The sequence below is a fragment of the Haliotis cracherodii genome, unplaced genomic scaffold (genome assembly GCF_022045235.1).
Source record: "Haliotis cracherodii isolate W230 unplaced genomic scaffold, xgHalCrac1.p SCAF_2, whole genome shotgun sequence".
NCBI classification, from domain to species: Eukaryota; Metazoa; Mollusca; class Gastropoda; order Lepetellida; family Haliotidae; genus Haliotis; species Haliotis cracherodii.
Window position 1 is genome coordinate 43839047 of NW_027266275.1, and position 14551 is coordinate 43853597.

A 14551-nucleotide genomic window follows, 5' to 3' on the forward strand; every position below is an offset into this window, starting at 1 on the left:
GAAGCCTGAGATTAGTGAACCTTTAATGATCAACCAAAGCAACTTTCGCGTTGGGTGTGGAATAAAGGTAAAGACTCGGAAAATATATACTTTTGGGTATACGGGTGTAAATCGATTCTTTGTATAATAAAAACACGAGTGTTATCAGATATATTTATAGATGTTACATATTCGATGTTAAGACATAAAAATGTATTAGTGTAGTCGCAAAATCGAATTTGTGTCACCAATAACAATCAAATTCTTATTTGGGCCAGTTTCTCTTTCTAAAAACCAGTATAGGCCTACAGTTTGAGAGTAATTTATATTATGATATAGAATTAATGTGATAAGAAATTCATTTATTGATATAAGATAATGATCTCGAGTCCTTGGGCAGTTTGTCTTCAGTGCAATATCGGTACGTTTTAGGTCCGTGGTCAAAGGGAGACAACTCTGCTGTGCACCCCCCCCCCCCCCCTCATCTTTTCTTACAGCGTGCCTCATTTCTTCCCGTTTAATTCATTAAATGATAAATTGACGTGGGAAGTTCATCTTCCTTACAGTCTATGTACTGACTAAAATGTAGATGCGAGAATCCTGACAATTAGATTTTGTGTCTATTCTTTTTTCAGCAAAAGTGTGAGAGCCTCGTTTTCGTATGCCGGTAGTACCATGTGACTGTATTACAACATGGCTTCCGAAAGAGACGAGTCGAGAGAGGTGATATTGAAGTTATTTAAAGTTGCTTTTGTTTCCATATTTGTATTTTGACCGACCCAGCTCCCTCAAAGTATCGTTACTCTGTTCTTACCGTTATATTAATGTCAAACTTTATGAAAACCTATACATTTGTGATCTTATATAGCCGTCAGTATGTTCTGGACGACGAACAATGTTGCACCTTACGGCAAATTCGAACGATTTAGATACACGTTTTATCTAAATTGACTTATGTATGTTCTTTTGGGTGTCTATCAGAAACTTAGGCGATTGAATGCCAGAAGATACTTTTGAAAAATACGTAGGGGTCATGAGTTGTACAGTGGGAATCACGATTTTTACCATTCATCTTCACATGCCTGAGCGTATTTATGGCTTGTGTTTCAGTTAGATCATATAGGATCATAATTATGTTTATTTATTTTTTCAGTCGGTTCTTGATTGACACCCTTTTGTGGGACTTAAAAAGCAGACGCAAGTGAAGGTGGTGTGATATGGGGTTGACAGTTGACCCGGGGAAGCTAACCTAGAGTAACCTTAATTTTCGTGCAGATAACATCACTATCAGTATCACTAAATAGTAAAATAGTCAGTTCTCCAAAAATCGTAACCTGTGGGTTGCAGATCTCCCGTAACAAGCTTTATAAGCAGATGTCATGGCGAATGCAAGTCAAAATGTTATTAAACAATCTTGCCTCCCCATTAAACTGGTGGAGCATTTTTCCCCCATTTTATGCACACACTGAGGCTAGTGAAAAGAGGCTAATATCGTTCATAGATCATTGAATCGTAGGTTTTCGGACATCAGATGTTTTCTGACAGTCATGTTTATCGCAATTACTCGCACTATAACAGTGTGTGTGTAGCATCACACAGACATTGTAAATACTCAGATGATGGCTTGTTTTTAAATGATCATTGTCTTTCATAAGTGAATGAGATGTTTTACAGTTGTTCATGTGATTAGAGAGAAAACTATGAATGTTTCTAAAGCATCTGGAAACCCATAACATGGGGTAAAGTTTGTAGAGTTTGACTGTCATAATAATATTGTAAGATATTTATTTCTGCACAGCATCTGAACAGTACACCTGTAGATGTCAGTTCTTCTAAAAAATTGGATTTACTGGTTGAATCAATGTTCGGGTTATGAAATGAAAGGCAATGCACAGGTTCAACAAATTCATTTATGGAATATTGCAGAGGGCAGCATTAAACATGTTAAACAACATACTAACAAAGCGATTCTAATAACAATCCCAATACAACAAATCTTGTCAGTGTTATTGTGATAATGTCTTGCCAAGCAAGAATTGTCACTTGGATGTCATTTTGTTACTATCTCATGCATTCAAGTTTGAAGGTACAAAACGATTAAAAAGGTCACAGAAAAAATATCTCCTTACTGTTGCATGGACACAATCAAAGATTTTGTGTTGTAATATTTTCAAACGGTACCAAAGAGTAACTATCTGAAAACCAACTAGAGCGGGTGGGGCAGTACTCGGACACTTAATGCAAGTTGAACCAAAGTACCTATTGACCTTTCATCGTATATGTGAAGGGAGGTAACTGCTGTGGTGATTATACTCGGTAGTGGTCGTGTTCGTGCGCTTGTTTCAGAAAATTCTTAGGATATTTACTCGACGACTACTTCGGTAGTAATCGGACGCCTGCAGTTGAAGTCGGACACCCTTGCGGCAGTACCTGGACACTTTAAGATTTTTTTTAAAATGTCTTAACCAAATATAACATAATTACAATTGTGTTTTTTTCAATGAGAACATCAAAACAATAGCAACATAAATACAACTTCATTGGCCTATCTCTCTCATTTTGGTATCACTGTACACAGATACATGTGTTTTCGTATACTGACATTATTTTTCTTCTCAGTCACCCAAACGCTGTCACCATCAAATCCTGTTTCATTCAGTTTTTCTATTATTTTGAATGAAATACGACGTTGTGGCTCTGATACGCAATAAACAAAAACAGTCTAGTTTTGGGCCCCCGCCCCTAACATGCCCGCTGTGAGTAATTCTACCAGTAAAGAACGGTGTCACATTTAAAACGCAATCTTCCATCATCAAAGGAGTGAGTACTCCTGACAACTGTAAGGGAACTCTGCCGATGACACGGCCAGCTATGTCCCGTAAAACCTGTCTATTGGGTGGGGGCCGGACTTCCAGATCTAAACTACGGAAATGTATGTCAGCTTCATCGGGAATACTAATTTTAAGAGCGTTTACGTCATAGATGTTTTCTGGTTCCTGATTCATCTTCAGTGCCATAAATGGTAACGGCTTCACATGATACACATGGTACCTTTGAAGAAAGAAAATATAATATAACAAGTGACAACATTTGCTGAATAATCTTCCGTTGTTAATTAGGTGCAAAGTCTATCATTAATCTGGTACTTGATAGTTGTCATATATTTCCCCAAAACTTATACTCATAGAAATAAACCAGTAAATCAAATGAATATAGTTTCAGGTTTAATATTACCCAGTTATTGACGAAAATATTGCGATGGGTTTCGTGCTATGGTGATAGCTGACAGCATTGGTGTCTATACCCCACCCTGGTGGTCCAGAGTATGCATGAATCTTGTGGAAAAGGGCGTCAAAGGGATATTCCATTTTTCTGTTAAAATATGAAAAATGTGTTTGTTTTGTACATTTTAATGTGAAATGAACACTGAGTTCACTTCTTTTAAAAAAGCAAACTGTGCCAACAATAAGATTCACATTGCATATGAGGGAAACGTTTTTTTCTCTCTCAGCTACAAGTGTCACACATGAAGGGTAGGTCGGCGAGTTGTTTGTGTGTTAATGTCTGGTATCCAAGGCAATTCTTGTGGAACCATTTGGTACAATTAAGACATCCCACCCAGTCATCATTTGCCGCCAAATCCTGACCTAAACAAAGGTGACAAAAATCCCGGAGGGTATTATCGGAAAAAGCGGTGTCGTCGTATTCGTCCTCATCCATGCAGGGAATCTTGAATTCAGAGACATCTTCGCTGCTTTCCGGGCTGCTTTCTCTTCTCGTTTAAGCTTCATTTCCTCTCTCATTCGCTTTCTGCTTTCTTTCATCTGTTTCTCTTCCTCTGCCTTTCTCTTCTTTTCAATGAGAAGTTCCCTGATGTCTTCTCCTGAGGCAGATTTGAGCAACACTGTAGGTTTGCATTTTTGGGTACGGCTCCGTACTTTAGGGAGAACTAAATATTTGTCAAATGCGTCACTGGAAGATGTGTGGGCTGTGGCTGATGTAGAATGTAAGACGAGGTGTGAAGTGTCTGTTTGGGTTGTTGTGCTATGTGCAGTTTGTGATTGTACTGGTGCATGAGGGTCTGTATGGGGTGATGGCAGAGTTGTTTGTACGACTGGTGAGGATGCATATTCTGGTGATGTTAGTGTAGCGGAAGGTTGGTATGGGGTGTCTGCTGGGGGTGCAAATGTTAATGTTCTGACTGTGGATGGGGTTGCAGGGGTTGACTGAAGGACTGGATTGCATGTATCAAAGATGGTGCTGGGTTTTAATTTCTGATTATCGGTTACTTTACCAGGATTGATTGGAAACAGCCCCGATTAGAGGAAACCACTCCTTGCATTTTCTGTTGTAGCTGCCTTTACCCAAGCAGTTTTGAATACACTGGCAAAGGTACATTTCCTAACGCATTCGTTTGATGTTTGAAATCTGAAAATCTCGGACAGATTGGCACCATGCATGTTTGAGGGGACTGAACAAGCTCAGGTCCAATGTCTGGATAACATGTGATGCGTGTGATGGGAGACAGTACAGGACGATGTTGTTCTCCACACAAACAGTGCACGCTTCAAGGGTCAGGTGCGTTGAATGACCGTCTAGAAACAGAATTATTGGTATCTTGATTGCCTGTTTATCGACATGAGGAATGAAACAAGTTTTAAGCCAAGAAACAAATAGTTCTGCGTCCATCCAGCCATTCGCGGTTCGCCTCCTCAAAACCATCTAGGGGGTTGTATTTGAACCTGCTACCGGGAAAGATGATCATGGGGGGAGTGTAGTCACCTGAAGCACTTGTGCAAGCAAGAACTGTTATCTGGCTCTTGTCTGAGGCCGAGAAGTTATAAACTGTCTGGGATCCTCGTTCGGCCAGAACCCTACCTCTCTTTGGACACATGCGGAAACCCGACTCATCAGCATTATACAGCCTTGATGGGTCATGTAAGATGTCTGATTCAGTTTTGTCAGCGATGTAGGTTGTGAAGGTATCAAACCAATCAGCAATTTTTTGTTGTGATACCATAGCACGTTGTTTTGAAAGTTGTGGTGGGTGTTCTTATTGATATTGTAGGGTTTCGTTTTGAGAAAGCCCTAAACCAATCCCTACCAGGTCTGTCATCAGTAAAAGGATTCTCCCTACCATCTAATTTGATTATTTTCTGGACCTTGTCTAACAGTTCGTCCCTTGTCCGGCTGTACCCTATACTCGACATGTGTATAGCCCAATCTGAAAGATGTCTTTCCTCGTCCTGTGATAAAATTGGTGAAGGACCTTGCGGTAAACAAGAGGTACTTTATTGGAGAGTTTGTCATGAAGAGTACTTTTGGGTATACCGAACGCGACGACAGCTTTGCGTGCAGACATCTGCTTGGCGTTAACAGCATCCATAGCCCGCTTTAAGTTTTCATATGAATAGGCAGGCTTTCCTCCTCGAACGCTCATTTTAGCAAATCTACACAGACGGTCCTACAATATAATTAGAACTAATCAATGGAACTATCATATACATATACTGAAAAATAACGGGAATGTTACTGATACGACGTAACGTAATATCTTCTGTTATCAGATTAGAATGAATGAGGGTACTGATGGGTGTCACTGCTGACTGTAAACGTAAAAAACGTTCAGTTTCATCGCAAAAGTAAAATATGATTGATAAACGACACTGAGATAAGGTCTTTTTTATGAGATTGACAGTTACTGAATATTAACACTAATACATGTATTAACCCCCATGTACACAAGCTTTTATCGTGAGTGTTACCAGTAGCAGACAAATCTTTGCTGACGTCAGGGAGGAAGAGGAAGAAGCCTGCGTGAAAATTATGCGCATCAGTACGTTTGTTTATTGTGTACACATGTTAATTTGCTGGGTGTCCGGGTACTGCCACTGTCCGAGTACTACCCCACCCGCTCTACTGGACTTGTGGACATTAAACAATTTTCCATACTATCCTCAGAGTTATCTGAGTGACATGGGCCCCTGAATTCACCATGCGTGTGTAAACAATAAGTGTCGGGAGTGCAGTATTTCAAGTGAACCCACTACCCAGACATCATGCAACAAGCTCTGCTTGCTGGAATTAAATGCCAAACACAGGATATTTGGCATCAGGCATGCAGAGTATGCCTTAAAAGCTAGAAGGCAAATTGTGCTTCTGTCTAAAGGAGATATGGCAACTTCATGCATGTGGTTGTGTTTCATGGCATTGAAAATGTGCTCATATGAACCAAAACATGGTTACAGGGTGTTGTCTACCTATTGCCCTTTTTCTCAGAGTAATTTCAGATACAGACAACATCTGTGCAGCAGTCTTGATACCCACATCAACACCTACATTGTCAAGTAAGCATGTGTTAAGGCTTCAGGATTGTACTGTCTGTACAATGAAGGCCGTGATACCTTCTAAAAATTGATAAAACATTTTAGAGATTGTGCATGATATCCCGCTGATTAGACTCTAGAGAGTTAAAAATATGTGTGCCAGATGACATTACCGACAGGAAGTTGACATCAACCCGTACATGATCTGTGCATGTGATTGTTCTGATGCAAAATTATCAATATCTGGCATGCTGGAAAAAATGAATCGCCTCAGATTTGACACACAATTTAGTTTGTTTGACATGGTGAATTAAAACGGCTCCGTCTTTCAGAGAGAGAAAAAACAGCGATCAAACATAAAAACTACCAGTCCCACACACTCTCCGAATAATAAATACTCTTTTATTCCTCAGTGGAACTATTTACTTGATGTCTGTTTTAGGTATTTAGTAACCTTAGAGTGAGATGCTGACTTCCCACCATTCTGCCAAGATCGCCTCTCTACCACTAAATACAGTATTGTAAGCCCAGAGGATTTTGGTCTTCCTATGGGCCACTATGGGTGATATGGTAACCCACTGCATTTATGCACGCAAAGTCGCCAACACTGTTACATTTCCCATGTGCCCTGGAATTTGTTTTACCCCTGCTTCCATCAGCACTTTGTTTTGTTTGTGCCTCGGTGGGACACTAGTTTTATCTAGGTGGCTTATTGCCAAGCTCCATGTCCTTGACAAGTTGTTTGTGTCTCTCAGACATTGAGCATTCTTGATCTGACTATGGAGACGGGAATGGAGATCTTACATGGATATTGGGGTGGTGCTTTATAAACTGAGGAATCCATCCCTTACCAGACACACCATTCTTGAAGTTGGTCTTTAATTTTGGCCTTTTGCATGTAAAGGCAACCTTTGGAAAGGACGTTCTGACGTGACTTGTAATGCAGTAGTGAGTACGTGTATCTGTTTTTAATGAGATTGAGGTAATCTAAGCATGTTATTAATCCTATTTTGTTATTAAAAGCATTAGATGTTTATTGTTCAACAAGTTTTCTCTGCAGCTGTTGTAATATGCAGCTACTAGCCGACTCGTCTCGCATCAAAACACAGGCAGTGTACTCACGTGCAGATGGCCATGGAGTACGCTGATCAATGTGTCAGATTAACCAGACTGATTTCGTAATTCGTTGCAAATTAGGTGTGTCGAAGTGCAAGACTGTCAGATTAACAGGTCTAAATAGCACTGATTTAATTGGTTCCCATCATAAGTGTCGGATAAACGAGTGTCAGATTAACAAGACTTGACTGTAAACATGGTAAATATGATTAACAAGGCATGATAGTAAAAACAACACAGTGATTGGTATGGACAAGTTGATTGGAAGCCAGTATTAAGATGAGAAGGACACACACATGCACGCACACAGCTAGATTTAAGGAACTTGATTTAATTTGCACCAGGTGCATGTAAACAATGAAAAACGAGTTGCACGTCACCAAACCAGGTTGCCATAATTTATATCGACAGTAGCTGACTGTCGTTCATTTAACAATGAGCGTCAGTATGTCACGCAATTACGTTGTCAACCGAGCAGAGACATACAGAACTTCTTGAGAGGAATTCCTCAATGTCTAAAAATAACATTAAAAATCATTAGGGAAACTGACAACATCGATTTAGGCTATGAATGATGCAGGCTTTGAAGTAAGACAGATCATGTATAATATGTCAGGTCACCATAATGAAGCGTCAATTCAAAGCTTTAACAGAGAATGCTCGACTTACCAAAAGAAATCACTGAGCTCCACACTGTCATGTATTGCTTCAGGAAATCCAACCGCACCGCCTCAAGTGGTAATTCCTGTCATCTGCAGCCGTAGTAAGACTTAAACACACACCCAAAGTTCACGGAATGTTAATATCAATTTATTTTCAGCATCAGCTGGGTCTGGATTTCTTTTCCAGCGCTAACTTTTTCTGGGTGCTCATTTCAAGTGAATGAAATGCTGTATCCGCCATTTTCTGCTGTTTGTAAAACCAAGGGATGTCACTCCAAATGGAATTTATGGGAAGGATGACATCACGACTCTGTGTGTTAATCTAGTTCACTTCAGATAATTAAAGATTAATTTTAATGGATAGTTTGTTTATGATTTATGTATCTGTCATCATGGAATTTGCTCACGTGAGGCACTGTCTTCATCAGCTGATGAACGTCAACAAATACAACTTCAATCCTTAATTAAAGTTCCCACATTTTGATTACATCAAGCAAAAGAAAGCAAGATGAATGACATATAGGAGTGAGTGAGTTTGATTTTACGCCGCTTTTAGCAATATTTCAGCAATATCACGGCGGGGGACACCAGAAATGGGCTTCACACATTGTACCCATGTCGGGAATCAAACCGGGTCTTCGACGTGGCGAGCGAACGCTTTAACCACTAGGCTGCCCGACTGCCCCCCTACGTACGTACGTATGTATGTTCATATTAGAAGGGGGTTGTAGACTTAGTATAGAAAATAAGCTTAGACATATTGAATGTGTTCAAAGGTGAATGTCTAAGGTACAGCAATTTGCTGTGAATAGTTGTACTTGGGCACACCAGAAACCTATGATTTTGGGTTTGAATTCTGGTTTGCCCAGAAACCATGTGGTAAAGTGGTAAATGTCAAAGACCTGCATCATTTTGTGCTTTCCTCCCTTATCAAAATGACACAGTGATATAACTGGAATACTTTTCAAAGCAGTGTTTAACCCAACTCACTCACTTACTCTGTTGATGGTTGGTTGGGGTCTTACGATGAAGATGGAGTTTCCAGATATTGTGGTTGGTTTGAAGAGCATGGTGAGTATGTTGATGTTGTTCCAATGGATGGGCTTGGATATGGTCAGATATGAGGGATTTTGGGAAGAGGGCTTAATGTTTCTCCAACACAAGAGTCCCCACAATCACATGTAATGTGGTAAACTGCACTGGTGGGATCATTTGCTGTTGTTCAAGGTCTGTCTTTGTTTTGAGTGTTCTGGATGATTTTCCTCTCTGGAAATGACAGGCAAGTGGAGCGACATATTTTATAATAAATATTCCAACTCACATATATTATTTCTTATCTTGATGCAACCGTTGGTGAAACTTGGTGAGATTGTCATCATATTTATAGTTTGTTTGAGGCTTCTTGAATATCTGCCACTGCCAGCAACCGTACTGGTAAATATAAACATCTTAAACATCTTTTCAGAAACCGTTAGACCATGGAGCTCAAATTTCACATGCTTGTAAAAGAGGTTGTAATCTGATTGTCAATATGGCCTCCATAGTCTTTTAAAAAAATGTCAAAACATAACGTTTTCACAATCGAAATACATGTAGTACCTGAAGTCACGATGGTGACTGGTTAAATTGTTCCATACGTTAAAACATGACTTAATAGCAATCCCCTGTACCAAAGTGCTATGCTTATGGTTCACCGGTAGATGCTGGAGGAAACATGCAATGTGTATGTGTATTGTGTTTTGTTTTAGCCAAGATGGTGGACGTTTTCGAGCGAAAACGTATATGACGAACAACGTATATAACAAACTGATTTCTCTGGTCCCTAGTTGTTCATTATATCCAAGCTCACTGCATCAGAAATCACTGAAACTAAGCTGAAACTTCACCTCTTGACCAATAGTGCTGAAACTTTTATGCATGGCAAATGAATGCTACAATGAATGTAAGACATAAGTAGTTATTTCTTCAGATTGTTTGATAGGGCCCAGTTGATGAAGGTTACTGTATTGTTGGGCAGTGGTGCACTCGGAAGCCTTGACAAAGTTGAATCATGAACAGGATGTAATCTTGTAGTACCGGTAGCTGTTTCTTCTGGATTCTTAGACGACGGGAACAGTAGGGTAATTCTATTGCTACTGTATAAGACCAAAAAAAATAGGGGCCTTTCAAGCATACAAATAAATGTTTCATATTTAATATTATTTAAGAGAAAAATTGTTTGCAGTGCATAAAACATGATAAATAAAGCTGTATGGACAACTGGGTCAGAGATTTTTTACTGGTATATTTCACTTCTTTTCTTTATATTTTGGTGGATAGACAGCAATAAGGCTACTACATCTTAACTCATACTTGAAATTTCCAATTCTTATGTTTAAGTATATATGCATTTCATACATGTAAGACCACATCCATGGTCTAGTGGTAGAGCGTCTGCCATGAGAGCGGAAGATCGTGGGTTTGATCCCTGGCCGCGTCATTCCAAAAACGTTAAAAGATGGGACTTGTTTTCCTGCCTGGTGCTCAGCCTTAAGGGGCTAAAACAAGGATTGGTCGGCTCAGAGTCCGTTTTCCATGTCTGAGTGGGGTATTCCATGTTAAACTGTGGCATGGTATCTCAGTGGGCTAGCACTACAAAATCAGCATTGCGCACACATGCATGCATGCAGGCACACACGCACACGTACACGTGCATGCATGTTGCTATAAAAGTGCAATAATCTTGAATACAATGTTAAACTCCATACATGTAAGGTTACACATGAATATTGTGAATGATTTCTTTTATTAGCAGGGGGCAACTTCCCAATCTGAAGATGGAGAGAAGGATGGTGGCATTGCAGTTGTGGATGATGCAGTTGCTTCTCCTGAGATGCTAATTAAGCATCCTTTGCAGAACAGATGGTCCTTGTGGTTTTTCAAGAATGACAAGAATAGAGATTGGACAGAGAATCAGCGTTGTATCACCTCTTTTGATACAGTGGAGGACTTTTGGGGGTAAATATTCAATACTTTGCATATACAGTAAACTACGGTTATAACGAACACGCTTATAACGAACTGACGGATATAACGAACTTACATTTTGGTCCCGACTACTTGCTGTAGTCATTGCTGTATCTGTACTTATAACGATCTACGGTTATAACGAACTAATATTAGTAGTCCCTTTGAGTTCGTTATAACCGTAGTTTACTGTATGTCTCTTTGTAAATTTGAATGTTTCATTGCTTTTTCCCACCAAAGCAGCCATGTTAAAAATCCATTTGTGACAATTTCTCTATAATTTTTAGCTCACCTCACTGAAAGGCATGTGAGCTTATGTCATTGCCTGGTTGGGGGGCACGGATGGCCCAGTCGTCAAAGGCGCCACAATTCGATGTGCAGAGTTGCGTCCCTTGGGCACGCCAGAAACCTATGATTGTGGGTTTGAATCCCAGTTTGTCCCGATTATGTTTCTAGGTTTGTCAGCACCATACCCGTGCTAATGGGTTTCACCGAAGTGGTAAACGTCTAAGACCTGCATCACTTCAGGCTTTCTTCCCACATACTGGAATACTGTTAAAAGCAGTGTTAAACCCAACTCACTCACTCACTCGTGGCCTGGTTGTCTGGTATTGTCAGTATCATCATTGGCTTGTTCCAACAATGAAGACAACTGTATTTATTCAAGAGGTTTGAATCTGCTACAGCAGTCCTTTGAAAAGCCAACTTTGGGCCACAACACAACCATGTGTTTTCAAAAGGTAATGCTCATACAGGGTGCAATTTCATAGTTTTCTCTCCACTGAACCAAGTAACTGGCTGCACAACAGATGAACTGGCTGCACCACATACTTTACTGGACAAGTAAAACAAAAAGGATCAAAATAGTACCAACAAATTGCAGGGGCCTAGCAGATAAAAGAAAACGTAAGACGTAAGAAATGAATAGGTACTTCAAAGTACAATAGTGCCTTACAAGTCAAATGCAAGAAAGGTTGCCATTTTGTTTAGTAATACTTTAGAAATATAAGTCCATAGATTAAAACAAGATATTAATGGAAACTATATAATAGCAGATATCACAATAGAGGGCATAAGGATAACTCTGACTTATATTTATGGGCCAAATGAAGATGAACCTGCTTTATAAAATACTTTATTCAATAATTTTGATGAATGTGTAAACGAATCACTGGTCATATGCGGAGATTGGAAGTTGGTACTCAATACAGCTGTTGATTTGGAAAATTATAAGCATATCAACAATCCCGTAGTAAGAAAGTTAGTACTTGAAAAACAGAAAGCTTTGATCTAATTGATAATTAAGATGCAAAGAAATACACATGGTGGAAGAAAAAGCCAAAATAAAAAGCTAGATTTGACTTCTTTTTGGTCTCCCAAAGACATTGCAAATATAACTATTGATTCTACAATTATAACAGGATACAAATCTGATCCTTCTGCAATAACTTTGACTTTTTCAGATACACTTAGCAAAGAAAGAGGTATGGGCTTACTGTTTAACAATGAATATATCCAAATAGCGAAAGATACACCAGAAGAAACAAAGCTAGAATATTCAAACATTAAATATTCCAAAGTTGAAGCAAGAAAAACTGGAGACCTAAACGTAGAATTTAATCATTGATACTCTTTTTTAGAAACCTTTTTGATGAAAGTGAGAGGCAAATCAATATCATTTTCCACTTATTTAAAGAAAACCAAAAATGAAGAAAGTAAAAACTGAGAGGTGAAAATAGAGCAAATAGAAGAAATTAGGGAATATTTTCAGAATATATAATAAGTGAATCAAAGCTGTCAGACGTGTCTTAATATAAAGTACTTTTTGAAAAGAAGAAGAATCAATAGGAATACAGATAAGAAACAGAATCCAGTGGTACGAGGAAGGAGAGAAACCATCACAATATTTTTGTCATTTGGAAAACAGAAACTATACCAGTAAACTGATTAACAGTATTATAACTGAAAAAGGGGAGTTAATAACTGGACAATCCATTTTACCTGAACAAAGAAATATTTGTGAGAAACCATACTCTTCAAGTGGAGAAATATCTAATGAATCCAAAAAATTATTACACATTCTTAATACACCAAAACTTAGTAAATCACAGTTTTGTAATTTAGAAGACATGATTAACATTGAATGAAATTATAAAGGCTGTAAAATCTATGAAAAATACCAAAAGCCCAGGTATTGATGGATTCCCAGTAGAATTTTTCAAACTTTTCTGGAAGGATCTTGGAATACAAATGGAATATGGTTATACAGATATATTACAGAAACATTTAGAAATAACACTTTAGCTTTAAGCCTTACAATGAATAGAGGTGTCATTACCTAAAAGGCACTCAAGATAAACAACTACTCAAAAACTGGACCCAATTTCTCCCTCAAATTCATTGTATAAAATTTTGAGTACATGTATTGCAAACAGAATTAAAAATACAATTAATACTCTTATACATGAAAACCAAACTGGCTTTATCCCTGGAAACATTCAACTACTATATGATATCTTGTTCGAAACAAAATTACAAATTACTTTGAAAGAGCTTTTGATACCTTTTTAGAACAATTTACTATGTTGACACTGGAAAAGTTTGGCTTTGGACCTAATATGAGAAAATGGATATACATATTCTAAATAATGCTTCATCTTGCATCATGGAGACCCATTGTCTCCATATCTATTCTTGCTCATTGCTGAAACTTTGGGAATAATGATTCATGATAATAATGCAATAAAAGGTATCAAAACTGAATAATATGGAACATAAACTCGGACAAAATGCTGATGACACAGAAATATTTCTAGATGGGACTGATGAAAATTTAAGAACGGCTATTGACAATGACACCTACTGTATTCGACCCATTAAGCGCCCAGGGCGCTTAAAAAAAGACAGAAGGGGTGGGCACTTATTGGGACCAATTCAAAGTCAAATTGGTGTAAATTCATCAGTAAGCCTTACCGTATTTTCTTGAGAATAGTGTGCACTTTTTTTCCAAAAAACACAGCTGTGTAGAAGGGGTGCGCATTATACACAAAGTAATGAGTTTTGATGTTTTTTCCACCATGGAAAGTCATTACTGTGAGCATGTAACACCGGAAATACCATGTCAACAAATCCATACTGAAGTTCGCAAATTATTCATGTAATTTATGTAATTCCTTTTAATATTGTTTTAATTAATTTCGGCGAATTCGTGTGTGAAGCGATCGGAAGATCGCACAACTCACCGTTATTAACAGCAACCACAGTCAGATTACTGCTATTTACGCCTTGAAACAAACTTAAGTTGACAGAGAATGGATACATATATCATAAATGCCATACTTTGATTCGTTAAAAGTCATATTTGTTTTTGTTGGACGATTCTATGTCAACACGTAATTCTCGGGATCACGTGCACTGGAGCCTTGACGGTGACTGGTCAGACTGGTTCCATGGTTCCATGTA

The 14551-nt window shown here is 38.6% G+C and overlaps 1 protein-coding gene across 2 annotated transcripts in view; it reads left to right on the plus strand.

Annotated features, from left to right (window-relative positions):
• Positions 1-649: 649 nt before the first annotated feature.
• Positions 650-14551, plus strand: part of LOC139468138 (eukaryotic translation initiation factor 4E-like) — an 87417-nt gene continuing 73515 nt past the window's right edge. The window contains exons 1-2 of one of the 2 annotated variants that reach the window (XM_071249912.1): positions 650-702; positions 10875-11080. In XM_071249912.1, coding sequence (XP_071106013.1) covers positions 673-702; positions 10875-11080 — 236 coding nt within the window. In that variant the 5' untranslated portion in view covers positions 650-672. The remainder of the gene's footprint in view (positions 703-10874; positions 11081-14551) is intronic. The other variant, XM_071249913.1, reaches the window with a different exon arrangement.